Source organism: Bubalus bubalis, chromosome 3 (genome assembly GCF_019923935.1).
Source record: "Bubalus bubalis isolate 160015118507 breed Murrah chromosome 3, NDDB_SH_1, whole genome shotgun sequence".
Lineage (NCBI taxonomy): Eukaryota > Metazoa > Chordata > Mammalia > Artiodactyla > Bovidae > Bubalus > Bubalus bubalis.
In genome coordinates this window covers 165,735,561-165,763,505 of record NC_059159.1, presented here as the reverse complement: position 1 = coordinate 165,763,505, position 27,945 = coordinate 165,735,561, and the positions used below count along the sequence as shown (strand labels likewise).

Genomic DNA, 27,945 nt, shown 5'->3' with positions numbered 1-27,945 from the left:
CAAGGTCTTGTTCCAACACCACCTCTTTCTCCAGGAAGCCTCTGCAACCTGTACCTGAAGGGATGACAGTCTGGGTAGAATGGTGTGGGTGTCCGTGGACATGCAGTGTAACGTAATGGTTGGGAGTCTCTGGAACCAGCCTGCCCCAGTGCCAAGCCTGCTTCTATCACTTATTCTCTGCACTTTCATTTCCTTATCTGTCAGGTGGGAAGAGCAACATTTCTACACCAAAAGGTCATCTCAGGATGGAATAATTTCATTGATACATTTCACTCACTCAGAAGAGTGACCGGCACAAAGCCAGCATTTAATCAGTGTTAGCCTTTGTTACACGTGATGGCCCCCAGGCACGCCCAGCTTGGGCTCAGTCAACTTTGGACTCATCAGAGGGTGTCCTCTCCATATAGACAGTCACCTCTTATTACCTCATACTCTTGCCTCAGACAAACACAGGTTGGTCAACACAAGCTAAAAATACACTTTCCTTTCATAAGCAACCATGTGAAAGAAGCTTAAAACATGATTTGGAAGAACCAGATCATCTTCCTAGCTCCTGTGTCTTAATCCCTGGCTGACCTAGGGCAGGTGTGTTTTCGTTTCAGGACATCAGTCATCCCATCTGTGCAATGGGAATAAGCTCCTAGGAGACCTAAAAAAGCAGAGGGCTTGGCAGCACTTTGCAAAGTGGTGATGCAAACATGATTTCCATCTGCCAGTCCGCAAGCCACAGGGCATACCTCCCCATCCTCACTTTCACTTCCGGAAGACACACACTCCCAGATTGGCACACGGGCAGGCCTCCAGCAGCCCAGGGAGCAGGTATGTTTTCATTGGCTCCACCCACTGACTTGAATTCTTTTTTTCCTCCTCCAGGGACTTTCCTGACTTCCTTCTGTAGATGAAGGAAGGAGCACATGAGCACACTGTATATAAATATGCTTGGGAAAGCTTTCTTCTTCTTCTCCTTCTCTTTTTTTTTTTCTTAAACCAAACTTGGTTTCTGTTGTAGGCGGTGCATTCCCTAGCAGGGTGGGGTGGGGCCAAGTGTGTTGTGGAAAGGGGAGGGGGGGCGGGCAAGGGGAGGAGTAGGCAGTGATTAATTCACCCACTGTGAGAGCTGGGCTTCTATTTAATGGGGGGTCTCTCTGCCCAGAAGGAGTTGGAGGCAACTCTAGGAGCAGCAGGAGCATGGCAGAGAGCCTGACACTGGGCTTCAGGGAAACGGCCAGTGTGGAAATGCTGCCGGAGGATGGCGGCTGCAGGCCCAAGGCCAGGGCTGGGCTGGCGTCCAGGAGGAGCAGCGCACGCTGGCCTCTGACCTGCTGCCTGCTGTCGATCCCCATCCTGGCCGCACTCACCACCTACCTGCTCGTCGGCCAGCTCCGGGCCCAAGGAGAGGCCTGTGAGCTCCGGGTAAGTGAGACTTCTCGGTGACCTGGGGGTCCGCAGACCTCCGGAGGCCACCTGGCCACTACTGCAGCTCTGGACAGAGCTCCGGGATCCATCACGGTGCTTGCTTCCACATGCAGAGGAGAGGTAGAATGTGAGGGCTGGAGAAGTCCAAACTGGTTTTTACTCTTAACATTGCCAGGGTATGAATTGTGCTTTTGGATGTTTATTTTGGAAAGAACTTCAAGCCACATATTTAGATACTTATAATGTACTGATAATTTGGGGGTATTCCTTTTCTTTAAAAAAAAGCTAAACTATGGGGGGAGGAAGTGCAAAACTAATACATAGTTGTCAAAAAAAGAAAATACAGATAAAGGGAAAAAGATAATTATCATTACCCATAATGCATGAAGGTGACTACAATTAACATTTTGGGGTATTTTTCAATAAGATGGGTTTATTTTGAGTCTCCTAATATATTGTGATTTTATTTATTGTTAGTAAATTCACAGCAGCATGATGACATAGATGGTTGTATTATATTGCTGTATATGTATGTGTTATAATTTATTTAATCAACCCCCTTTCTTGGGTTTGGAAATATTCTTTATCAAAGCTCAAAAGAGAACCTCCTACCTGATTATTTATCTCTCCGGTCTTGGTCGGGATGGGGTGTCACGGAGCTTAGTCAAAGAATATTGGGTCTAGGAAAACAATGATGCAATGGTTGGAGAGTGCTGACAGGTGATGGGGGAAAACAGTTCCAGACTAGGAACTCCAAAAACCTCAAAGCCTGAAGAGCGTGTCATTCAAGCAATACCCTTGTAAAAAAAAACTCTCCTGCATAATCTGTGATAAGTTATTTAACTTCAGTCCAAAGTATTAAATTCCAGAGGGGAAAACAGGCTCTTCAGTTAGTTTAACTGGAAACCTGTTCTCTAAGCACTGCTGGTGACTTGAAAGCAGAGACATGCTGAACCAGTCGTGGTGAGCGTGTAACTCTCACCACCCATCAGGGTCAGCAGAGATTAGGACCCTGAGACTGACACTGGCTGAGATCCGGACACCAGCATCCATGGCCACATGCCACGACCATTCAGGGAATGTAGAAACAGGCAGACAACCAGAATCGCTGCTCATAATTACAGAACAGGAGGGCATGGGGGTCTGGGCTGTGACCCTAGACCACTGTGGGGCTGGTTCCTACAAAGTCAAACTGTAGAGTCCAGTCAACATTCTGGACTTTGTCCCTCTTTAGCCAGAAAGGGTCGGGTGCTCTTGAATGAGGCAGTGAGTGCTTTCCAACCTGAGCTCTCCTTGGTTCTGATGGAAAACCCTGTCTCTGCCCCAAACGACTGCCCAAGGGGTGTTGATCTAAAAGTCCATCAGGTGGGATGCTGTGGTCCCTCAGGGGGCAGTGATGTACCCAGTCGGAAAGGGAGTCCAGGCACAAGCTGGCACTAGACAGGAAGCCCTGTGAGTGAAGGAACCACGTGCCTGCCCTGTTGTAGGCACTCAAGAGATGCAGAAGTTAATATTCCGTTCTGTCATTGCTAAATCAATCTCCCTGGAGAGTGAACATGTGGGGACTTTTGGAGCTGTGGTTTGGTCAGGTTATACAAGTTCTTGGTCAGAAGAAAGAGAAAGGGAAATGAGGTTAAGGCTGGGGAGCATGCAGGAATTGGAGTCCTGAAAAGAAACACCAGCCCTATTCAAAGAAGAGACTTAAATAAGAATGTTTAAAGAATTTAAAAGAGGTTCAAAGAAAGGTCAATTTGCTAAAATGCAGACGGATTAATGGGAACCACAGGGCTGGCAGCATCCTGGTGCTACCAACGGTATAGTTGGTCACCGCCTCTTGACCTGAAGAGGCAAACAGAGGGAGGCGCTTTAAAAGAACCCAAGGAGACCTAACTTGTAGGAGAGGGCCTGCCTGGAGGGGCAGCAGGGAGGCAACAGAAAGCGGGCAAGGGAAACTCTGACCAGTGTCTGGTCCCAGCCCCTCACCCCATTCGGCAGAACTCAGCTGGAAGCTGGGTTCAAAAGAGCCAGGGAGGCAGCCTGCCAGGAGGGAAGACTCGCCAGGCACAGGACCGAGAGTGGACCCAGAGAGGCTAGCAGACAATAACTAGCTCAGAGGGGATGGAAGACAGTGGGATTCAAGAAGGAAAATCAGTTTACCAGGACAGCTTGGGTAGACATAGCAATGAAATGTCAGGGTTCTTAGCCGCCCGACTTTGAAGCCCAGCTCAGGAGCTTCCGGTTGTGTGCGTAAGCATGAGGCTTCTGTGTGTGCGTGTGTGTTTGCCTGTTCCTCTTTCTAACAAAAAGGATTCTAATATCTGTGCTCTGACAGCACTAATAAAGCACGCGCAGGTGCAGTTTACATGCTGGAAATGTGGGGAGAGCCGCAGGAACACGTTCAGAGCACTTGCCGCCACCGGCTGTCACACCGAGTCCATCCGAGCTCCCTGCAACTGGAGTGACAGCTGTGGCAGCCGAGTGGCCTCCTCCAGGGGGAGAGCCAGCGTCCAATTTCCCTGTGACGGAAGGCGGTCACTCGGAGCCAGGTGCCCACCTAAATTAGGTACCTACCTTTGCACTGTAACTGGGAGGCTGGGGTATTATCTTTCCTGATGTTCACATTTCAGAGAGATGCTCCCAGGTCCAGGGAGAGGGTGGCAAGAAGAGACCTATGTGGTCTTTGAAAGAGTTTCTATACATTCCAAAGCAGAGAGAAACCACTTATGAGTTTCCTAACATAAATGCTCGAGGAAAGAGGAAGGGAAAGAAATTTCTCTTATTTTGAACAAAGCTTCTTATTTTTCATTTGCACTTGTCCTTATGACCTAGATGCCACAGTTAGTAAGACCTAGATCCACATCTCAAACCCAGATCTGTCTCCCTCAGAGCCTGAAACATTCCACAAGCCCTGCAGATACAAAGCCCCACTGTGATCTGCCTGAGGGGACTGCCCCAGATGCACCTAGGGGCAAATCACCATGTTCCCCATCCTCCCTTCCATGGGCTTCCCCTCTGTGTCCCCGTCCTCGCCTCCTCCTCCTCTTCACCACTCCCACCCAGCCCCACAACCACCATCTGCCAACAGCCTTCAGTGAGATCCACAGGATCTGAGCTTGTTTACGGAATGATTTTTCAGGCCCAGGCAAATCAATGCTAACACAAGAAAAATTAAGAGAAGGGGGTCACCCAGACCTTCAAATATATTCACAGGCCTGAAGAGCTGGCTGAGCAGCAGAGGATAAGCTGATGATAACACGTTAAAGACAATAATGAAGATACGCTATGAGCTCCCATCTCACACGTGTAGCGTGAGCTCATAAACGTGATCCCACTGGACGTTCATCCTAACCTAGAGAGGCAGTGAGAGGGGGAACAGAGGCATTTGGCAGACGGGGAACTTGGAGCGAGAGTATCGGCGGAGCACCCAAGGTCGAAGACTAGGGGGATAGAGCAAAGCCTCAGAGTTGACAAATCCAGGGTGCCTTGGTTTCTTTGTTACCTCCCCTCCTCCACCGCCCCATCCACAATCAAGCTTTCAGCCAACAAAAGCACTTTCCATTTGCCCCTTTGCATGGATGAGAGAGGGGATCACCCTCATGTATTGGGGAGTTGAGGAGCATAGGGAATAGGAGAACTCTGCAAAATGAGAGATCCTGTAAAGAGGGGCCTGACCCTGACTCTCCCCATGGGAGCCGCAGTGATTCTTGGGAACCTCTTCACTGCACTGCGTCCTGGCCCCACCACGGTGGCTTCACCTTTCTCCCCTCACCCTTCTTCCCTGCCTCTGGTTCCTCAGCCCCTCTGGCTCCCCAAGGTCCCCTCAGGGCTCCAGTGCTCTTGCGCGCCAGGTCCTCACCTGGCCTCTTCCCCCTGTGAGGGTTGCACTGAGAGACCGCCTCATTCCACCCACGGAACAACGGTAGGAGGCCAGCATCCCTGAGGATCTTTTCTAATCTACCTCAGAAGAGAGCTGAGGCTTGAGAAGAGGAGGCTCAAAGGGGCTTGAAAGGAAGAGAGTGAGCAACGCGCAGAAGCTCCCCAAGTTTCCATTTTCCCATCATACCCACCCCACAGAAGAGCCCTAAGGATGCTAAGGAAACTTCGTAAAGCCCCTCGAAAGTACTTGGCAATCTAGGCACTACTGGGTGTCTGTCCCTTCCTTTCCCTTAGTAGCAGGGCTCTTCAGAGATTTATAGAAATTAAAAGATGGCAATGCCCTTAGTCCAAGGGTCAACAGCTATGACCCATGGGCCAAATCTCACCCAGTGTGTGTGGTGGAAACACAGCCACACCCATTCGCTTACGCAATGAACATGTTCACACTGGACACATTACACGCTGGACATTTTCATACAAACAGCAGAGTTAAGTGTTTGTGACAGGCCCTGTGGTCCACAGAGTTAATATTTACTACGTGGCCCTTTCCAGGAAGTGTTTGCTGACACTTGATCTAGTCGAATGTCCTCATTTTAAAGTTCAGGAAGCCAAGAATCAGAGAAGGGAAGGAGAAGTCCAGGGTCACAGAGCAGGTCAGGGGCAGGCCTAGAGCCAGATCCTACGTCTGTGTTTGCTTGGCCCCACTCTACCAGAAAACAGGACCAGTTCCTTTCTTGCTGGGTCCCTAGACTAGACTTTGGAAAAGCAACAGCGACTTGTGAGTAGTCTTCCAGGTTTTTCTTAGCAGCAACAAAAACGGTCACCAGCACTGTTAAAAAAAGAAAATACTTTAAACGGGACTCTTCCTTCAGGAAATGTGTTAGGGAAGATTCAGTGTGACATATTATCCAGTAAGTTGCAGAGATGAAATAAAAATTAGATTTGAGAAGGCTGGGCTAGTTGCCTTTAGATGAAGTGATCATAAATATAGCATCAATTAAATATATCGTGGTCCTTTCATGCAATGGGAAACTAAAAATGAAGCATCTCATATGAAAGGGTGGGACTTTCTGGAAGATGTATGTTAGGTGAAAAAAACCAAAGTACATAACAGCATATAGAATGCGAAATACTTCATCTTCTGAAAAAACAATGTATATTAATATATATGGATGTGTCTATAAATGCATAGACTATCTCAAGGAAGACGATTAAATAGACTGATAACTCTGTTAGTATCCAAGTGGGGAAACTGAAGGGGCTGGGTAACAAAGGAAATAGGGAGATATTCTTGAACCCATAACATTTTGGACAAAATATATTTGTTACCTATACAGGAAAAAAAAAAGAAAATTAGACACAGTGAAGCATTTGAGACTCTTGAAGCATGCTAGATAGATTTGCATTGTGGAAAAACCGTGAGTCAAAAATTCAAACCCAATTTGAATTCTGGCTTAGCCACTTCTTAGCCATGTTACCTAATCTTCCTGGGCCTCAGCTTTTTAATGTATGAAATAGGGATAATTAGAAATAAAACACTTAAAGTATCTGGCAGGGTGTGGAGTATTAGCAGTCGTAGCAGCTACGCTCCGGGAACTTCCCTGCTCATGGAAATTACGTCACAAGAGGACGATTTCAGCAGCCTTCCTGGAATCTGCCATCAGCAGTCCAGAGAGCAGGTTCTGGCACTGGAAGGCTTTTCTTGGTCTCTGATATTTGTGAGCTGTCTTCGTACCTCCTTCTCCACCCTGGTCTTGCCCCCTTCACCCATACTCCAATGCATCTTTTCCCAGCTGCTCTTGAACACGGCCCGGGTGTTCTTTTGGCCTTTAGTGGCCTTCTCCATCTCTGACTCAGGCCCAAAGGTACCCGGAGTCTAGGCCTTCATCTTCCCTCCAGTACAGAGTCTGCGCTCCAGGCATAGCTGAATGCACCACACTGGCTCAGCCCGAACCCAGCACAGATCCACAGGTTGGGCACTCAGTGCTGTGTGATGAAGAGTCAGGAATGCCACGGGAGGCACGGCTTCCCAGGGCTGCACCACCGTCAGTTTCAGTCCTTTCCTCCAGGTCCTACCTCTAGAATCATCTGCATGCACTCTCCTCACCTCTCCTCCGTCTCCTCCAATCTCAGTTCCAGCCTTTCCTGAAAATCCCTGCAAGGCTCCTGGTTCTTGTTCCCTGCACCCCTCTTTCTCCTACACATGGCCCCTGAGACATCCTGGTTTTGCTCCAGGTCAGCGGGACCCAACAGTGATGCCAGCTCAGGCTTTAGCATGGTACACACTACAGGGAAAGCCATGGCCCTTCCAGGCCACAACTGTGACCTTATTATAATTTGTGGACTTCCCTGGAGACTCAACGGTAAAGAACCCGCCTGCAATGTGGGAGACCTGGGTTCAATCCCTGGGCTGGGAAGATCCCATGGAGGAGGGCATGGCAATCCACTCCAGTATTCTTGTCTGGAGAATCCCCATGGACAGAGGTACCTGGTGGGCTACAGTCCTTGGGTTCACAAAGAGTTGGACATGACTGAGCGACTAAGCACATTATAATTTATTATATACCAGACTCCATTCTAAGCTTTTTCATATTCAGTTTTGAGACAAGCACATGAGGTCACGCCTATAAAGTTCTTAATGTGGGATCTGGCATATAACACGTGCAGTGAATGTTTACTGTTGATGCTTAGTGCATCATCTCAGTTAATCCTTGAAATCACACAATGAAGAAAGTACTGCTATTATCTCTGTTTTAGAGAAGATGAATCTGAGGCTTAGAAAATTTAAACCATACACAGAGCGATACTGGGATCAGAACCCCTGTGCGTGTTCGTTCCTCTTAACCGTGATGCTAGTCTGCCTTTGAGTATAAAGCCAGCAAATTATTCACTTTCTGGGGGTAGTCAGAGAGGATTTAAAGATGATACCCTAGAAAATGCCTTTCACGTAATAAGTGCTCAAAAATGAGACTTCCCTTTCTCCTCTGGAGACACCTAGCAGTCCCTAGCACACAGAAGGCATTCATAAGTGTTTCCTGGATGGAGAGGAGAATGGAAGAATGCACAAGGTACCTGATCTCCCTAAGCCTTAAACTCCCCATCTATAAAACAGAGAGAGTAACACATTTTCTTCACAGCATTGCATTGAGAATTCTGCACAATGTCCAGAAAGCTATTGCCATACAGTAGATGCTCCACAGACATCATTTCTCTGCTGAGGCCACCTTTAAGTGCTTTATTTCACTGAAGCTGTTCCCTCTGCTGGATGTAAGGATTAAGCCCCTTTGCTTGTCTAGAGGAAACAAAGTTGAGAGAAGTGCTTTTTGTAAACTGCAGAACCCTGAGCACTCAGTGGCTGCCTCTGCTGTAGCCTCAAGGAGTCTGGGCACAACTGGAGGAGAAGCCCAGCCCACTGCCAAGGTCAAACCAGAGGCAAAGTACAGAGAATCCAGAGGAGGTGAGGGTGCGCTGCAGAAATGAAGGGAGGGCAACTGAGCAGGTATGTGAATTGCACACTTCCGCTGGAGCTCCTGGCTACTGACTCCATGATCCATCCATTCCCTCTTTAAAATAAACACACATCACTCAAGGCCAGCGTCCTCTTCTAACAGAGCAGAGGCAGCCTAGCGGCAGCAGCACCGTGCCTCTCAGAGGTCATCCCCCAGCCTGGTGTCCTTAACAAGGCCCCGCAGCTGAAAGCAGCAACAAGCATGGGCTTTGAATGGGTGAGGCTATATCCCAATCCTTCAACTCCTGTAGACTCAGCAAGGGCAGGAGTCTAGAAGCAAACTGTGGACTAAGGAGGCCTCCTGTTGGGAGAAGGAGAGAGCCGTCCAGAGGGTCAAAAGGATCCAAATGTGCCACTAATCATAAAGAGACCCAAGGGTGGCTTCTGTTTACCACTGCAGCGGTGGGGATGAAGGGAAGGTTTGTGGAACTGTTGTAGCCACACGTGCTGGGAAACAAACTCACTCAGAAGGACAATGCAGACAATGAAGTGCAGTTTATTACACCGGCAGGCCCAAGGCAGTCTCCTCTTAGCCAAGGACCCCGGCCAGTTTTTCTGAAAACCTTATATAGCCTAAGTGTACATGCCCAAACCCACCTCCCCAAATTCCCTGAAACTAGTCTGAACAAAGGAAAAAGACAGATACAATCAAAGTTAACCCGTGATTCATATGCCTTAAGCCTGAGTACTGGAGTGGGTTGCCGTTGCCTTCTCCAGATAGTTAACAGTGGACAATTATCAATAGGCTTGTGGTCATATCCCAATAAGCATAATAGAATGTATGATTCTATTCAGTTGCACAGATAATTAGGGTATTCTTTTAGGCAATGGAGAGCCCTGGGGCTCTTCCTTCCGAGGGCCTGGTTTTCCAGTTGGTATGTCGTTTCCATAGATACTGGGCATATAGCTCAAAGTCCATTAGTCCGGCCCAAGATGGAGTCCTGCTTTCAAGATAGAGCCTGTTCTGTTTCCTCCTTCAGAACCAACAACACATACCATAAGGATTGACTGAGCCCAAACAAAGAAGGAAAATGAATCGGCTTTCTACTCTAGCACATGGTCTTTCTTCGCCATCACAACAGTCTTGGGAGGAAAGAATCAGTTTGCTTTTACTGATGAGACTGTCTCATTGAGGTTATCATGTTTATGTGCTTAGTCATGTCCAACTCTCTGCGACCCCATGGACTGTAGCCCATCAGGCTCCTCTGTCCATGGGATTCTCCAGGCAAGAATACTGGGATGGGTTGCCAGTTCCTCCTCCAGGGGATCTTCCTGATTCAGGGACTGAACCTGCGTCTCCTTCATCTCCTGCATTGCAGGTGGATTCTTTACCACTGTGACCACTAGGAAATAATACAGCTGAGATTTCCACCTTTTGTTGGGCTGCAAACACCACATTCTTTGCCTTGCACCACTTGGAGTGTTCCATGTAAAGCTCCATCCAGCATACCCTGGAAGAGGATGAAATAAAATGGCCTTGGCATCAAACATTTCCTGGTTGGGTATATCCTTGTGCAAGTACCAATAGGAAATTGCAAAAGGAAAAGGCAAAGCAACAAGCATCTGTGTATTTCTCCTTGAAGTGCTGGGAGAATGTTATGGGTCATAAAGCATTTATGCCTTTGCAACTGTGGTATTTATGTGGTATTTATTTATTTATGTGGTATTTATAGTATTTCCCATAGTACAGACTATGGGAAAAAGGATAAGTGGGTCATTAGTTAAAATATACTCAAGGGATTTTTCTGGAGAAATGACAATAAGAGATTCTCAAAGACCATATCACTTCAGGCTCATCCATCATGTAGTCAGCTAATGTTTATAGGGCTCCTGACATGTACCAGTCTGTACTTGATCTAAAGGTTCAGATCCCTCCCCCTCTTTGCCTCTGACTTATAAAGATGATAAACAGGTGATAACCTCTCCTGAGGGCAACTGGAGTACTAGATGAGGCAAGCACAAAAGCACTAATAGTACCTGGCACCAAGGAGCCCTCAACTAGATTGCAGTCTCCTCCTTCCCTCCATCCTTCCTTTTTCCTTGTTGGACGTATTACAGAATTTCCAAAATGTCTGAAGTAATAGGTCATGGTTAGTTTGAGTTGCTGCCGCTGCTAAGTCACTTCAGTCATGTCCGACTTTGTGCCAACCTATGAACTGCAGCCTGCCAGGTTCCTCTGTCCATGGGGTTTTCCAGGCAAGAATAGTGGAGTGGCTTGCCATTTCCTTCTCCAGGGGATCTTCCCAACCCAGGGACTGAACCCGGATCTTTCGTGTCTTACCTGCTTTGGCAGGCAGGTTCTTTACCAGCCAGTTTCCCAGGTGGCGCAGTGGTAAGCAGTCTGCCTGCCAGCGCACGTAAGACACGAGAGACACTGGTTCAATCTGTGGGTTGGGAAGATCCCCTGGGGGAGGGGCATGGCAATCCACTCCAGTATTCTTGGCTGGAAAACCCCATGGACAGAGGAGCCTGGCAGGCTACGGTCCGTGGAATCGCAAAGAGTGGACCATGACTGAGCACACACACGCTATGGAATCTACATGCACCATCCCCTCAAAAAAAAAAAAAAAAAAAGCAAGAAGGGGAAAAAAATCAAATGCAAGTGAAAATTCCCTGATCTATAAGAAATATCTTCCCTGCTGACTCAGATGGTAAAGAATCTTCGTGCAATGCAGGAGACCCAGGATCAATCCCTGGGTTGGGAAGATCCCCTGGTTGGGAAGATCCCCTGGAGGAAAAAATGGCAACCCACTCTAGTATTCTTTCCTGGAAAATTCCATAGACAGAGGAGCCTGATGGGCTATGGTCCATGGGTTCCCAGAGAATCGCAAGTGACTGAGCAACTAGCACTTTCACTTCTACCTTTATTAACTAAGTTCATAAGAACTAAAGGGGAAAAAGCATGCGTTTGCTTTGCTTGGGCTAATAAATACCAAAGTAGCAAGCGTCCTACTCTCTCATCAACATATATGCTGGTGTGCAGACACATTTGCATTTTCTGATTCTGATCCTGGCCAGCTTTCAACAAATATTTCTAGAGCTGTGACTATGCTCCAAGCAGAGCCTGATGAAAACAACCTTTGGAGGCCTCTGTACTAAACGATTATGGCTATCCACTTCTGCCTAATCATTTTTTTTTTTTTAACAAAATCTCAAAACTTTGCACATATTTAGAATATGTGCAAAGTTTTGGATTTCTAAGTTGTAAAATTCTGGCTAAAGTCACTGAAACTGAATCTTATTCCATCTTCTGCTCTCTCTTCTGTCTGTCATTCTGGTGCCTGAGCATCAATTGGACAATCCAGTGGGAGAGCCAGGCACTGTCTGAGGTGCTAGGAATGTGGGGGTGAGCAAGCCAGACCAAGTCTTGCTAGAGAGAGAAAAGCAATAAGCCCACAAATAAGCAACAACACTTGAGGGAGTGACAAATGCTCTTAAGGGGGAATAAAACTTGGATCCTTGTTCTCAGCCAGTGATTTGAGAAGGCATTTAATGGGAAATGGATAACGTATGTTTCTCAGGGTGCTCTTGGATTCCGTATCTATTCAGCTTTCTGAGCTAATGTTGCAGTGACCAGCATTTCTCAGGAGCCATCATCTCCTTGGTACCCCAGAATAACCAAAAGTGATCAAGACGACTCAGAGTTGGAAGACAGTAAGCCACTTACTGACATTTTTTCTAAGCAACCACCTTGAGAGCAACAAGCATTGAGCCAGGACACATACGTAAACCTTGCCTCGAAAACTTTGTTTCATCCTCTCAAATCTCCTGTTTATTCATTCCTGCTTCTCATCACAGTCATCTTCCTTCCTTGATAGAGTGATTATTAAGAGAAAAAGTGGACTTTTCTGGTGTTACTGTGCCTAAGAATCCTCCTGCCAATGCCAGGGACACGAGTTCAATCCCTGATGCAGGAAGACTCCATATGTCATGGAGTAACTAGGTTCATGGGCCACAACCACTGAGCATGCGCTCTAGAGCCCATGTGTTGCAACGACTGAGCCTGGGTGCCCCAGAGCCTGTGCTCCTCAGCAAGAGAGGCCACCACAATGAGCAGCCCACGCACCACAACACAGAGAAGCCCCCACTTGCCACAACTAGAGAAAGCCTGTGTGCAGCAACAAAGACTCAGTACAACCAAAAATAAAAATAGATAAATCATTTTTTAAAGAAAGAGAGAAATAGCAATGGAAGGCTTTAGATGTTGTTCTTGGAAAGAGAGTCCCAGCTGACCTTCTTCTTGGAGACTCTTGGAATGCTTTGTTCTTCAAACCTGCCAACTGGCAGGCACAGCCTCCTGATGTGATATCCACAGAATGCTGGGTGGGCCACTTCAAACCCACACACATCCATCCATATATGAAAATAAAATATGTGCTCAAGTTACAGAAATCCAGCAGAGCAAATAGGGAAATGAGTTCATTCCCAAATTCTTGCTAAAGACAATCAGACTCTGAGCCATGAGAAATGCTCCAGACTCTTAGCTGAAAGTCTGCTTAGACAAAAATAAGCGGGATGTTCACAGAGATCTCTCAGCGAAGAACTAAATGAAGTAGAAGGCCAACCGGGGAAGGTACCATTTCCTACACCAGGGGATGTAACCAGGCTACCCAGTTCTCTCTGAAAATTCACCTTCAGTTTTCTACCTTGCCAAAGGAGCAAGTCCTTTATCAGCTGTGTCAATAACAAGTAAGGAAACAGGCTACAGAGGAAGCTCATTTCTAGGCTGCTTTCCTACCTACCAAGCTCATCCAAGTTATTCATGCTGGATAAGTCATCATGTTGATTGGGTTTAAGTGTTCAAAGATGATTGTGTTCATGGCGCTATGCTAAAAGCATATAATGAGTTCATTTGGCAGCAGAAATCCCAGTTTCCCAACTGCTCCTGTGCTCTGTTGAGCCTCTTCACTCTTGCACAAGCTTCTGGTCTTGTCTAAAATTGTCATTATCTTTATTATATGGCTAATACCTGTACAACTCAGTTCAAGGGTAATCCCCTCTGATTCCCCCACTTCTGGGCCAAGTTCCTGTTTTCCAGACTCTGTGTTTCCCCCACTGCCACAGTACATGGAACCTCTAGCACTTATCCATCCACCTCAGCAGATGAGGAACTTGCCCAGGATTAGAAGGAATAATGGCTGAGGACTTAGGATTCCGGAGTCAGTTGGCCTGGGATAAAGCCCTGCTCCTCCACTTTCCACTAAGAAAGTGTCCCTTAGTGGACACTTAGTGTCCCTAGGCCTAATTTTCAATATGAGGATATAAACAGCATCCACTGCAGAGACTCACTGCCAGGATGAAGGAGGTAACGCATATGAAGGGCTTAGCACAGCACAGTGCCACTACTCAGGGAATAAATAAGGCTGCATTTACTGCCTTTTTCAGGTCTCTTGAATCATTCACTTAGTTGCCTCTAATGACTGGAGTAGAGAGAACTTGCTGCTTCTCTTGCTCAGTCGCTTCAGTTGTGTCCGACTCTTTGTGACCCCAGGGACTGTAGCCCACCAGGCTCCTCTGTCCATGAGATTCTCCAGACAAGAATAGTGGAGTGGGTTTCCATGCCCTCCTCCAGGGGATCTTCCTGACCCAGGGATCAAACCTTTGTCTCATGTGTCTCCTGCACTGCTGGCAGATTCTTTACTGCTGAGCCACCAGGGAAGCCAAAGAGGACATGGAAAGGGATAAATAGTGGATAACAAGGCTGGGATGGCAGCTGGGACTTTAATTCCAACATAAGCATTTAGCACTGTGTCTGAAAGTTTATAGGGGGCACCGAAGGTTTAGGAACAGAGTTGTGTCTCAAACTGATGCTTTAGAAAAAGCCCTTTGAAGGCAGCTTAAGAGATGGGTTCAAGAAAAGTAGGAACCAGGTGGAGGAAGACCTGTTAGGAGGCTGTGGGAAGGATCCAGGAGAGCAGTGTGCTGAAACCTGGAGTGGAGGCATGAATGACAAAATTTTCAAAACAAAAATAATACTTGGCTTCGTGGAAGAAGAAAGCAGCAAGCAAATGTCAGGCTTGGTAACTGAAGAGGAGCAGTAGTGGGGCCATCCACAGAACTCGGAAGTGGAGAAAAGGGTGCTGGGAAGGCGAGAAAGTCACTAGACAATTCGGGCGGGCGGCTTCTAGTAGAAGTTAGGCAACGTGTCTTGAGAGTAACACAAGCCTGGTGGTCTGGGCTCTAACAAGATCACTGTTATCACAGAACTGCTCAGACCTAGACCCACCAACAACCCAGTTACATCCATAAGACCACATATGCACATGCATAGAATCCATACATACAACATGTGTAGACACACAGATGCAAAAACACAATGACTTACACCCTCTCCCACTGATAAAACTGCCTTCTCTCTTACTCACAGTTTCTCATTCACAAGCACACACACACATACACACATGAATTTTAAAATGTAAAATTAACCAAGTGTTCATGTCACGTGGTCACGTGGACTATGATCAGTGGTCACGTGGACTATGTAGTTACAAGAACCAAATCAGAAGACTCAGAGTTGAGTCAAAATTACAGCAGAGAAGAGAACATTGATAATGTAAAACAGTGATCTTATTTCTAAACTAAGAACTTAGTTTTGCTCCTGAGTTCGTATGCAAGTCTTATGAGTGGTGGTTTTTCATTTCCTAGGCCTTCTCCATACTGACTCATACATCTCTGACCCGGGAGTTATCTGTTGCTGGGGATGTTATTATTCCCATTTTTCAAATGAAAATGCCAAAGCTTGGAGTGGAAGTATCTTGCTCAAGATTATACGGTTAATAACTGGTGGAAACAGGATTCAAATCCAGTCCGTCTACCCCCCAAAGCAGTTATTCTTTAACTACCCTTTGGTATCTGAAATGGCTCACAAACTAGGGTTGCAAGAATGAAAAAGTCTTCATATATTACAAAGCAATACGGCAGAATTGTGGAGGGTGATAGTGAGAGAGTATAGTCATTTCTTTTTCAGTCTCATTTTTTGCAATAGTTCCAATTTTTAAATTGTGCTGAAGAAAAGAAAATAAAGCAAGTGTGGCTATTTGTTCAAATAACAGAAGCAACGATAAGATGTCAGAGTGCCCTAGAATGGAGCAGGAAAAAGCTCTCAGGACAAAATTTTAAAGCTGAGCTTCAGAGACAAGCCTAGGAGAGAGAAAGGTCATTGGGGTGCTGGAAGAGGAAAGGAGAGAGCTTGGGTGCAAGACTGCCATCAACCCCATATTCTCATGCCCATCTCCCTTATCTCTGAGGACCAAGGCTGGGTAGCAGCAGCATCTTAACTGCACTCATGATATGAGCAGTGGGTCAAAAGGACCACAGATGACCTGAACCATGTCTTTCTTTCCCAACAGACTCCAAAAGAGCAGGATATTGGACCTTCGCATCAGCGAGCTTGTAAGTGTGTTCATATTTTATGCCATTTCTTGTGGGGTGCAAGAATGTTTCTTGTGGTTCTGATATGTGGGAAGTTCAGATGTAGACTCAGAGGAAAAGTGAGGCTCCTCCTCAGTCACTATGGAAGGCAGAATGGTGCCATGGCCAAGTGTATGGCCTGTGGAGTTGACAGTCCTTAAACAAATAATTTCACCTTCCTCGGTCTCAGTTTACTCACCTATAAAAATGGTGATAATGGTACCGACCTCCCAAGGTTAGTGTGGATTAACTCCTGGAAAGGTATTTTTGCAATACCTAGCACACCAAATGTATGCAATAATTTTTCTTTTTATCATCAATAACATCATCTTTATTACTACAGTTAGAACACAGTTATCCAATATAATCATCTCTGAGAACTGATAGGGAAACAGAGGTCCAGAGAGGGAAGGGGATTTGCCAAGGTCACATAGCTACAGAGCAGTGCCCAGCTAGATCTGTTAGCACATTCAGATGGCTCAGAGGATACAGTTGAAGGGACAATGAAGAAGGCCAATCAGCTCTCACAGAACAGACAGAAGCAAAGGAAAGGCAAGATGAGCCTTGCTGAACACCAACCATGTGCTGGGAATCACTTTGAGCACTCATCATCCATGGTAGGAATTGATGTGCCCATCTTAGGTATGAGAAAACAGAGTTTCAGGTTGGATAACTTGGCCAAAGTCATGGGGTCAAGGTTCACTTGTGTTCAAGATTATTTCTTCTGAGGCTGCCCTGCCCCTGGGGGGAAAAACAAAAACAAAAACCCTGAAGCAAGCTGGAGGAGAGGAATGCTTCTCTCCGGTTGCAGGCACCATGCAACTCCCCAAACGCTGTCTTCACTCCAGTCACCCTCCCACTCATACAAGCATTTTTCTCCTTTCTTTACAGACACACCTCCTGGAGCTGACAGGGAGAAGCCAAGGGCACACCTGACAGGTAATTCTTCTGAGTGTGTTTTCAAAGAGGCTAAGGGCCATGGACCTGAGGCTTCTTTCAGTGTTTGCCAAGACTCAAGTGTGTAGCTTTAAAATGGAAACCACACCCCTTGGTAACAAGACTCCTCTCAGTCAAGGGTTTTCAGATTTCTTCCTCCCTTGAAAGGTCCAAAGCCCCTTTGTTTCTTGGGCGTTTTCTTTCAGATTCTATCAGTGCTCCTCCTTCTCTATCATTTCTCCCTTCATTCTCACACTTGGTCATTCAGAAATGACTTTCCTCAGATGCAGAGAGTCACGTAATTATAAATCTAGTCAAAGATCAATGTTCCCCTGAGTTGCCAATTTACTGAGTCCATCTGTGCTCTATCCAAGATGAAGTTATTGGGCATTTACATTCAGCTAGGTATTTCTAAAGAATTTTCATTGATGTGAAAAGATTAAGAGCAATCTCTTAGCATCACCAGTTAGTCAGATTCCCAAGTTTAGTGCTGACATTCCTGACACCTTGTGTCTGGAGTCACACATACTTCTAAGACTCCAGAGATGAGAGCAAGACAGTGCAGAAGGATGTGTTAAAAACTCACTGAAATACTAGAGCGTTAAAAGAAGCATATTCTTCTGACCTATAACAAAGTCTGCAACCCACAAAGGGATATCCCTGTGGCCCACATTTGCCTTAATGTTTGACCAAGTGGGAACTGTGGTGAGTCCTAAGTGAGGATGAGGGCCAGGGAGATGTCAGTTGCTATCACTCACCACTTACCTATGAAAATGGGAGATACTGAACAGGCTTGGCAGGAAAATCCTAGACACCAAGTATGAAGATGCCACTCCTTTTCCTATTGAATGGGGGGAATGGAAATTGGGACAGGAATCTATCCCAGGTTTACTGAGCTTTTAATATGTCTCAAGCACCACTGTTTTCCCTGGTGGCTCAGGTGGTAACAAAGCTGCCTGCAATGCAGGAGACCTGGGTTCGATCCCTGGGTCAGGAAGATTCCCTGGAGAAGTGAATGGCAACCCACTCTTAATATTCTTGCATGGAGAATTCCATGAACAAAGGAGCCGGGCAAGCAACAGTCCATGGGGTCTCAGAGAGTCAGACACAGCTAAGCAAGTAACACTTTCAAATACTAAACACTATGGTAGACATTTTACATTCACGATCTCTATCAACCTGTGTATCAGCCCAATAAGATGGGGAAACTGAGGCTCAGACAACTAAGTTCACTTTCCCAAGTCACAGGATGAGGAAGAGTTGAGATTTGAGACTGACTCCAACTATTTCCACTACAACATACTTGCTACTCAAAGTCCTGCTTGCTGCTGTGTTGACCTAGCTAATTGCATACCAATTTAACAGAACTGACTTTGTCTAGAAAATATATGTTTTTGCTTCTAATCATCTGAAATTAAGTTTTGGTTTTTTTTCCCCTAATTTTTGACTGTACTCGGCACACGGGATTTTAATTCACTGACCAGATATGGAACCCGTGTCCCCTGAAGTGGAAACGTGGTGTCTTAACCACTGGACTGCCAGGGATGTTCCAGATGACTTTTTTAAATCTATTGCATTACCCACAAAGAAGGAGTAGAGACTATCAGAGGTCACTGGTAAAAATGGCTTTTACAGATTTTGCAGAGAAACAACAGAGCTGTCCAGGGGCCACTCAGTGCAGGGATCAGGAAAGACCACACACATTCTAAACATGTGTCATAATCGCAGAAGAAGTCACAATGTAGTCAGCAATGGGAAAGACACTTCAGAAAATCCGGGAACCAGGTTTTGGTCACTTACCAAGTGAGAAGTTTGCTGAACACTTCTTTAAATATAACCTATCCCCAAACTGTGGCCAACAGTACATAGTGGTTATTGCTATGAATTTCAAAAGCAGTTGTAGGAAATTAAAATGTGTTTTTCTTTTTTCTGAAAAGTACCAGTTTTATTGCAGGTTATCTTATTCAAAATCAATGGTTTGAATCAATGGTTTGATTCAATTTTTTTCTGCTATAGACAAAACCTCATAAAAAGCATTCATTCATATGTTCTATATAATGTATGTGAAAATGAAAATGTTAGTTGCTCAGTTGTGTCCAACTCCTTGCAAGCCCATGGACTGTAGCCTGCCAGGCTCTTCTGTCCATAGGATTCTCCAGGCAAGAAAGCTGTAGTGGGTAGCCATTCCCTTCTCCAGGGCATCCTCCCGACCCAGGGATCAAACCCAGGTCTTCTGAATTGCGGGCAGATACTTTACTGTCTGAGCCACCATTTTAAATAATGCAAACATAAAAACATATAAAGTATATATAATATGAAAAAGGTTTATTTTTAATGTCAAAATGAAAGATGTTAGCTTATTTGAGGAAAGAGAATAAATATATATAGAAGTAACACTGTATCCAGCCATCATGATAAAAATGTCCACGTCTCTTTCATTCATCTGCTCTTTAGAACAAGACTATGAGAGACCTTTGTCTCCAGTTCACAGACAGGAGACTGAGTTTCAGACAGAAGAGCCTCCATGTTATAGAGTCAGGATTAGAACAGGGCCCGGGTGGTCCAGAGTCCCTGTCTCTTTCACTCCTCAAGTCTGTGGTATTTTGGCTTACATTTTGTCCCTTTTGATGTGAGAGAAGCATTGCAAAATCTTCTGGATCTCTGGTGTTCTGCATGCTAATTTTTTATTAATTACTGCCTGTGTTTCATGTGGCTTTGGAATAGGCATTGGAAGGGAGTGATAGGGAATATGACTCTCTCTGACATCTCTCTCAGTAGCAGAGCATTTCCGAAACCAAAAGGCTAGTAAAAGTGAATGTAGTTTAGAGGACGTTCCTAACATACATCATCTCTTAATCCTTTCCACTGGTATTATCTCCTTTTCCTTTTCGTTTTTTTTTTTTTTTAATGTTGTTCTTTTTTTTTGTTGTTTTTAAGGAAAAGTACATCAAAAAACAAATCCTCTTTAATAAATACTATATGCAAAAGGATTATTGCAAAGTGGGGAGGTCGGAGAGGGAAGAGGCTTGCAAACGGAAGGATCTCAGACCATAAAGTCTGCAAGTTTCTCAAGAGATAGGCTGAAGGGTTTTCCTTTTATAGAAGGGAGTACATACAGCTAAAAAGAACCACGTATGGGGAAGTGGGATGGACATTTGGCTTGATCAGCTCAGTGAATGCTTTATCCTGAAGCCAGCATATTTTCAGGAGGATGGCTCAGGTTTAGGATCAGGTTGAGGGTGGACAGAATTTCAGGTGCCTGGAGCAAGGAGAGTAGGAGATTTTTTTTTAACCTTCTTTGGTTTCCAAGATCAGAGGGCTCAGAAAAAATTCCAATTTATCAAACAGGAAAATTCAAGTCCAGAGAGGCCAAGTGATTTGCTTGAGGTCCCCTGCCTAAGATGTTACTCTCTGAACAGAAGTCTATGTGCATTCACACATCCTCTACTCATTCCTTCTCAAGGAGACTGTTAGCATTGGTTTTATCCAATCTGTTTACTCTTTGAAAATAATGTAAGATTTTTCTAAGCAAATTCCTTAGGTTCTGACACAAGCAATGAAACCACCCTCTTGTCTTTGCAGTTGTGAGACAGACTCCCATGCAGCCCTTGAAAAATCAGTTCCCAGCTCTACACTGGGAACATGAACTTGGCTTGGCCTTCACCAAGAACCGGATGAATTACACCAACAAATTCCTGGTGATCCCAGAGTCGGGAGACTACTTTGTTTACTCCCAGGTGACATTTCGAGGGACCACATCGGAGTGTGGTGAAATCAGCCAAGGGAGGCGACCAAACAAGCCAGACTCCATCATCGTGGTCATCACCAAGGTAACAGACAGCTACCCTGAACCAACCCAGCTCCTAATGGGGACCAAGTCAGTGTGTGAAATAGGTAGCAACTGGTTCCAACCCATCTACCTAGGGGCAATGTTCTCCTTGAATGAAGGGGACAAGCTGATGGTGAATGTCAGCGATATCTCTTTGGTAGATTACACAAAAGAAGATAAAACCTTCTTCGGAGCCTTCTTGCTATAGTGGTAAGACAAATGTCATTGTATGGAGGTCCTCTGCTTCTTAGGTCCTAATTTTCCTCACTCGTAATTATAACCAGGAGGCTTTGTCGGAGGATAGAGACAGCAGTTAAGAAATTTAGGGGCCAAAAATTCATACTTTATGTACCTAACTGATGAGAATACTAATCAGAAAAAGGCAGAAGACAGCAGACCTATTATCAGAACTGCTTGGAAGAGCAGTGAGTTTCTAAACATTAAAACACTGATCACCAAATGAATGGAACATTTCCATGCCTGGCTCCTATGCATTTGTCAAGAAGAGGGCCTAGGTACTGTTCAATTTTATTATGCAGCATTTGCTTCAGTTCAGGAAACTTAAAAACAAAATTCAAAGCCCCAGAAATAGTCCAAACACTTGAGAGGCAAAATCCTGCATCAGTTCCCCCAAACACATATTTTAATGCCTTACCGGAAAAAAAAAAGAAAAAAGAACTGATATTTCTTATAAATGTTCTTCAAGAAAAGGAATTAATTTTCATGCCATCTATGAAAAAACTACCTTTATAACAAAGTTGATTGATCCCAAGAGACGATGGACTTATTCCCTGGAGGGAAAATGCCAAAACTACTTTACCCAATGAGAAAAACTACCTTTCTCTTTATTATGTACACATGCACCAAAACAAGCAACTGTGAGTTCCACATGCATATTAAAAATACAACAGCACCTGCTCAGCAGTGTTCTTGAGTACCTTTTATGTGTGTGCTAAACCAAAACACACTATGAAGAATGAGACAGACTCTACCCAAATGTATATGAATACCTGGCTCCTGGTCAAATGCCACTCAGTGTATTTCAAGGTCTAATTCCAACTCCAAACAAGTATCACCGGATACTGTTAAACAGAAGATTTCTGGAGGTCTCCTCACTATGTTAGACAACCAGCTGATTAGGCCACTCAAGAAACTTGAAGACAAGAGTTCTAGAAAACAGACCACCCATATAACAAAGTCGATTGATCCCAAGAGACGATGGACTTATTCCCTGGAGGGAAAATGCCAATCACCAAATCTGGAGATGTTAACTGAGATCTGCTTTGAGGTTTGACTCACTGTATATGCAGAGTGTTATATGGGTACTTTGAAAATATTCAAAGGGATTTAAATGTGGAATTGGCTCATCAGCCCAGCCAAGGTGTCTTTCCTGAAGAAGAGGCAGAACACTCTCCTGTGCTTCTATGAGTTCATATCCTCTATGATCCTCAAATCTGTATGATTTTCCTGCAACCATATGTCAAAGGTTGGAAGGACATTCTTGTTCTCTTAGCCTCTGTTGATTTGTCTGTAAAGGAGGAATCCGTCAATTTGTTTCCCAGGATCAAATGCGCTCATGGGGATGAAACATGTTAGCTTTGAGCATTCTGTGAAGCCCGCGAGTGTGTCAGTGTGACTTGGGGAGTGGTCTCCAGCACCTTGGCCTTTGTTATAGATATCCCCTATTGTGAGAGACCTCACAGATGGGTCTGAAAGCAAGCCTGGCAACGATATCACTCTTACTTGGGCTTCCCTGGTGGCTAAGCTGATGAAGAATCTGCCTGCAATGCAGGAGATCTGGGTTCAATCCCTGGGTTGGTAAGGTCCCTTGGAGAAGGGAACAGCTACCCACTCTGGTGTTCTGGCCTGGAGAATTCCATGGACTATTCCACGGGGTCACAAAGAGTCGGACATGACTGAGCAGCTTTCACTTCACCTCACTCTTACTCGTTACCTCAGAGGCAGAGACGTGTGTGATGGGGTTCCTGAACACGATGACTAGTGGAGCAGTACTTGACCAACACTTGTTGAGCTATAAGTAAATAAAAATTAATTTCTTAGTTGGGAGGTTAAGGCTCTGAAGCCCTGAGTTTCTCCAAACAGTCAGCAAAGGGCTCAGCACGAGCAAAGAGCAGGGCGTGGTCCCTTCCACCTGGTTCAAAAGTGTCTTTACAAGGGAAGTGAAGCTTGCATCCTGAAAGGAGGTGGGCGGGCAGCAGAGGGCCTGGGGAAAGGGCATCTCAGTCAGAGGAATTACCCTTTACTTAAAGCAGAAAGGAAAGGTTTCTCAGTAACTACAAAACCAGCTTGATAAGAGAATGTTCCCTCTACCAACTCCTAGAACAATAGTTACTTGCAATTCAGCAATGTTTTTATCAATGACTCCAGCCTGGCTCTAGGTCAGAACTAACCCTGTTAAGGAAATAAAATGCTCTGTCTGCATCTGCATGTGAGCACCAAGCAATCTCGGATGTGGAAAAGGATTTTCACAGAGGTGCCCAGAGTGGCCTGCTCACTTTGCCCTCCTTTGAAAAGAACCCCTTACCAAGGGCCTTCAAATCTTCCCTCTGTTCCATAGGGAATCTGGTGAATTTGGAAGTTTATCCAAAAAATAGGAATTTCCTACTCTCCTAAAAGACTTGAGGCTTTGGAAAAATCCCCACCACATATTTGTTTTGCTCTTGATTACTGAAGATTGTATTTTGCTCAAGTTTTCATTGCTGAAATGAAATGTTAACTTCTCTGTTACTGCTGAATTTGTTAAATCCTCTTTGGTATTCCTTTTATTGTTCAAGTAGGCCAAACATTGCTAGTGGGACTCAAGTCAGAACTTCTGTTTCCTTGGCATTATTTCCATGACAAAAATTAGTACACTAGTTGTGAAAATGAGGTGAGGGAATGCTTTTTAAGTTCGTGATGGTCCCCTAAAAGGAGTAAATGGGGTGCATTCAAAGATTTAGAAGGGGAAAAGGAACATGCTCACATGCTTTGTAAAATAGTTAATTTAGGGAGAAAATGTTTTACTGGTTCTAAGTCTATGAGAAGGCTGAAATCAAATCAATTCCACAAACATTTACTGAGTACCTACTTGCCCTGGGGATACAAAGAAAAATTATTTTCTCTTCTGATGTGTTCATTCTAACTGCTTAGCACCCCCACTGTCTGTAGATCTTTTAATTTATTTTGGTTGTATTAGCTAATTAATTTGCTAGCTTTAGGCATGTGGGTATTTTCTCATTATGAAAATGGGTGCCGTTTGATGAAGGATAATCATTAACAAAATGACTTGTGCTTACCCTAAGTGGTTTTTTAAATAGCTATTCAAGTACAGTTCTCCATAAATAAAAGGGGAGAAAACAAAGATACTTTCTGTGGTAAAATCCACTAGCTAAGCCACATATAGAAAAAGGTTTTTATTATCTCCTGGACTAGAGAAGATAATCCATCAACACCAATGACACTATTATAACTTTGGGGATAACTCAAATGTTTTGAAAAGCCTGTGTTTCTCAGCCAGTACAGGAACCATGATCAAAATGCATGAGGTCATTAGCATTTTGACGTGGTTTGGATCTATTTGGCCCAACAAAATTGCTTAAGCTACTAAACTTCCTAAATTGTTTGGCTAAGGTACAGTAGGACATGAAAAGGTGCACTTTCACATCCTGAAAAGCGTCTGGTTCAGTTCAATAACAGGGCATGCCAGAGCCCTGGGCTCCATTTCAATCAAAGCTACGCCACCCCAGAGGAAATGCCACCCCGGTGATTGTCAGTAACCCCTCTGGATTGTAAAAGTTCAACTAGCTCACTGCAACAAGGCATGTCTGTTGCCAAGTTTCTCTTGCAAGGTGTTTTCCCAAGTCCTTTCCCAGTCGTATTTTCATGATTGTGACATTGGGGATTAATTCTTTAGGTCAGGACTGTTTATACGCTGCACCTTGCCAAACACATGCAGAAGTCACTTTCCTCAAGATTTCTTGCTCTCCCAGGACCCAGAGCCCGGAAGGATTCTGCCATTTTTAGAAGAAATTTTTTAAAGGATGCACCACTATCCTGGATATTAAGAGCGATTGCATCCTGTTGGCAGCTGGGCCTGGGAAGAATTCAGTGAACTATTAACCCCTGAATGCTTCTGTTCTGACAGTGAGAGAGTGAGGGTCAGAACAGTCACATCTATGCCCTGCCTGACTCTGACAACCATATTTACAACTTTTCAAGCTCTGATACACATTTGCCCCCTGCCATCTCTCCTTCCATCATCCCATTTTAAGAAAAAAGTACCATACCAGCCCATTCGGAACTTATTCAGGACCACACAATGAGCTAATGGCAGATCTGGAGCTGGGATACTAGCTTCCTGAATCATAATCCTAGGCTCACCAATTACCCTCTCCTCTTATTAAATAGTACTCCTCTTAATAACTGGAGGAGAAATTAGAGGAAGACGTGAGAAATATCAAGTGTCAATGGGGTGATGTAGGAAGGGGAAGAGATTTCTTTCTTATTTTCCTAGAAGAAAGAACTAAGGCTAAGAAGTTGAAGTTACAGGGTCACCATTTCTGCCTTGATATCCAAATGAACTTTCTATCCCTCAAGAGAATGTTCCCAGATAGTGAATGTTTAGTCCCAGAAGATATTCAAGTAAAGGACTCATCTTGAGGCTTTTGTAGAAACCATTCTTTCATTGAGGTGAGAAGAAGAACTGAGTCAAAGGATTTTTGAGGTCTTTTCCAAATCTTTGTGGCCATTTTTAAACTGATTTTTTAAGTCCATTTTTAAATGGACTTCCCTGGTGGCTCAGACAGTAAAGCATCTGTCTACTATGCGGGAGACCTGGGTTCCATCCCTGGGTTGGGAAGATCCACTGGAGAAGGAAATGTCAATCCACTCCAGTACTATTGCCTGGAAAATCCCATGGACAGAGGAGCCTGGTAGGCTACACAGTCCATGGGGTCGCAAAGATTCTGACACGACTGAGAGACTTCACTTTCCTTTCCTTTCCTTAAATTGATTAATGTTCTATTTGATTATTAAGAACCTGGAAGGCCTTGTCAAGGGTTCAGGGCTTCTAGCCTAGAAGTGGTTGCCATTTCCTACTTTCTCAGAGACTGTCCAACACAAGGGACTCTGAGATCGTGACCAACAGAGCATGTCATGGAATTTTAGAGAACTGTAGAGTTTATTTCTCCAGGTTACATCATTTTAAGGATGAAGGAACCCAGACTCAGAAAGGTGATGTGAATGGCCCAATGCCAGGCAGTAACAAGTAGCAGTGTGAGGCTAGAAGGCATATCTCCTGACATCCAGACTAGTAATCTTTCCATGTCACCCATGACTCACTTACTTTCTTGAGCATCTGTCACATGACAGCACTTCCCTAGATGCCAGAGAGCCGAGACAACAAAGAATACGACGGGCGAGTCCCAGGCTTGTGTCGTATGTGTTCAGGTGGAAGGAGACAAACGATGTTGAGTAACTAAAGAAGTTGAACTTCATCAGATGACTTTATTTGTAAAGTCATGAAATATGTAATCTCCCCCCTTTTGTTTCAGGGGTGAAAAGATTAAACAAATGTTTATCTGGTTTTAATGATAAGCCCCATGTGCTTTTACTGATTTTATGTTTTATGTTAAAACATCACAAACCCAAGGTAAACTGCATATTGTATGCTGTTGGATATGTTCTTAATTAATCCCATGTCTCCCGGCACTACTGTATGTATTCAATCACTGTGAATGGTATGTTGTATGTTAAAGTATTTAATAGATGTAACTTAATAAACTGGCATTGAAAGCCACAGAATTTTAATAATTAGACCAATTCTTTTGTCCATCTGTGCATTTATTTTTCTTTCTAGATTAAGGTCCAAAGATAATCTCTTGAAGTTTTAAAATGCATCTAGTTCTCCATGTATTTGAATCCAAAGTGGCAACTGATTTTTCACAGGTTATAATAAACCTTATGATAAATTGATTGTGAAGCCCAACAGATTGTACCACTCTGGTCAGATGGAGGAAAGGAAGAGAAGCACAGAATATGATGAGTTCCTTTCATGAATTAGGAGATTCTGTAGTTAAGCGGCTTAAGCTCACACTGAACATCCCTAAAAAAGGAGAAAAAAATGCCAGAGAAAGTCATATTAGTATTTGATAGAGCCAGAACTTGGACCCAGATCTTTGAAACCACACATTCTGTCACTCATGACAACAGCAATCAGCCAGAACTGAAGGGGTTAAACTCATTCATCTCTTTCCATTTCCAGAGCAGTATCTGGAGTCACCACTGATGCTCAGCCAATATTAGGTTGGACCATATTAAATTGCCATTTCTGTGGGTCAAAAAATGGTCACATTGAAATTTCATTTGTTTACAGCTAGTGGTTGTAGGTAAAATGAAACATGGATTGAGGGAGAAGACGATAAGTCCTCCTCCAAAAACTCAGTCTCAAAAATTTCCCTCTCCCTGGTGGCTCAGATGGTAAAAGAATTTGCCTGCTTCGTGGAAGACGTGGGTTCGATCCCTGGGTTGGGAAGATCCCCTGGAGTATGGCATGGCAACCCACTATAGTATTCTTGCCTGGAGAATCCCATGGACTCATGAGTCCATGAGGTCGCAAAGAGTTGGACACGACTGAGCAACTTTCACTTTCAACTCCTGGGAGTGATAAACCATTTTTTATACTTATGGAAAAAAATGAAATATTTCCCCTAAATGTATTAAAAGTCAAACGTCCACAAAAGTCATAATACCAAGTTCTCCAGATGAAAAATACTGGAGAACCAAATCCAGCTCCCCAAACACAATTTTTGTTCTCAAAAGGACTCTAATCCCTAGGAACTTCAGAACAAAGAGCAAAACTAACCAAGTGTTATACATTTTGACTGCCATCCCTGTTTACATTGCTTCTATCCACTCCCCCCATACACATCAAAATAACAACAACAATGATAATGGCAATAATAATAATGCT

General features: G+C 44.5%; 1 protein-coding gene across 1 annotated transcript; it reads left to right on the top strand.

The window, feature by feature from the left end:
- Positions 1 to 1,084: 1,084 nt before the first annotated feature.
- Positions 1,085 to 25,762, top strand: TNFSF15 (TNF superfamily member 15). The gene is made up of 4 exons (XM_006061197.3): positions 1,085 to 1,413; positions 16,150 to 16,192; positions 17,102 to 17,149; positions 20,729 to 25,762. The coding sequence occupies exons 1-4, from the start codon at positions 1,189 to 1,191 to the stop codon at positions 21,181 to 21,183; spliced, it is 771 nt and encodes a 256-aa protein (XP_006061259.1). The 5' UTR covers positions 1,085 to 1,188; the 3' UTR covers positions 21,184 to 25,762.
- The last annotated feature ends 2,183 nt before the right edge of the window (positions 25,763 to 27,945 follow it).

What these genes read in the sequence shown, in the direction of transcription:
- TNFSF15 (XM_006061197.3), top strand. Translation starts at nt 1,189, where the DNA reads ATGGCAGAGAGCCTGACACTGGGCTTCAGGGAAACGGCCAGTGTGGAA. An exon ending in ACCTTCGCATCAGCGAGCTT is followed by an intron (nt 16,193 to 17,101) that starts GTAAGTGTGTTC and finishes CTTTCTTTACAG; the next exon opens with ACACACCTCCTGGAGCTGAC. An exon ending in GCCAAGGGCACACCTGACAG is followed by an intron (nt 17,150 to 20,728) that starts GTAATTCTTCTG and finishes TTGTCTTTGCAG; the next exon opens with TTGTGAGACAGACTCCCATG.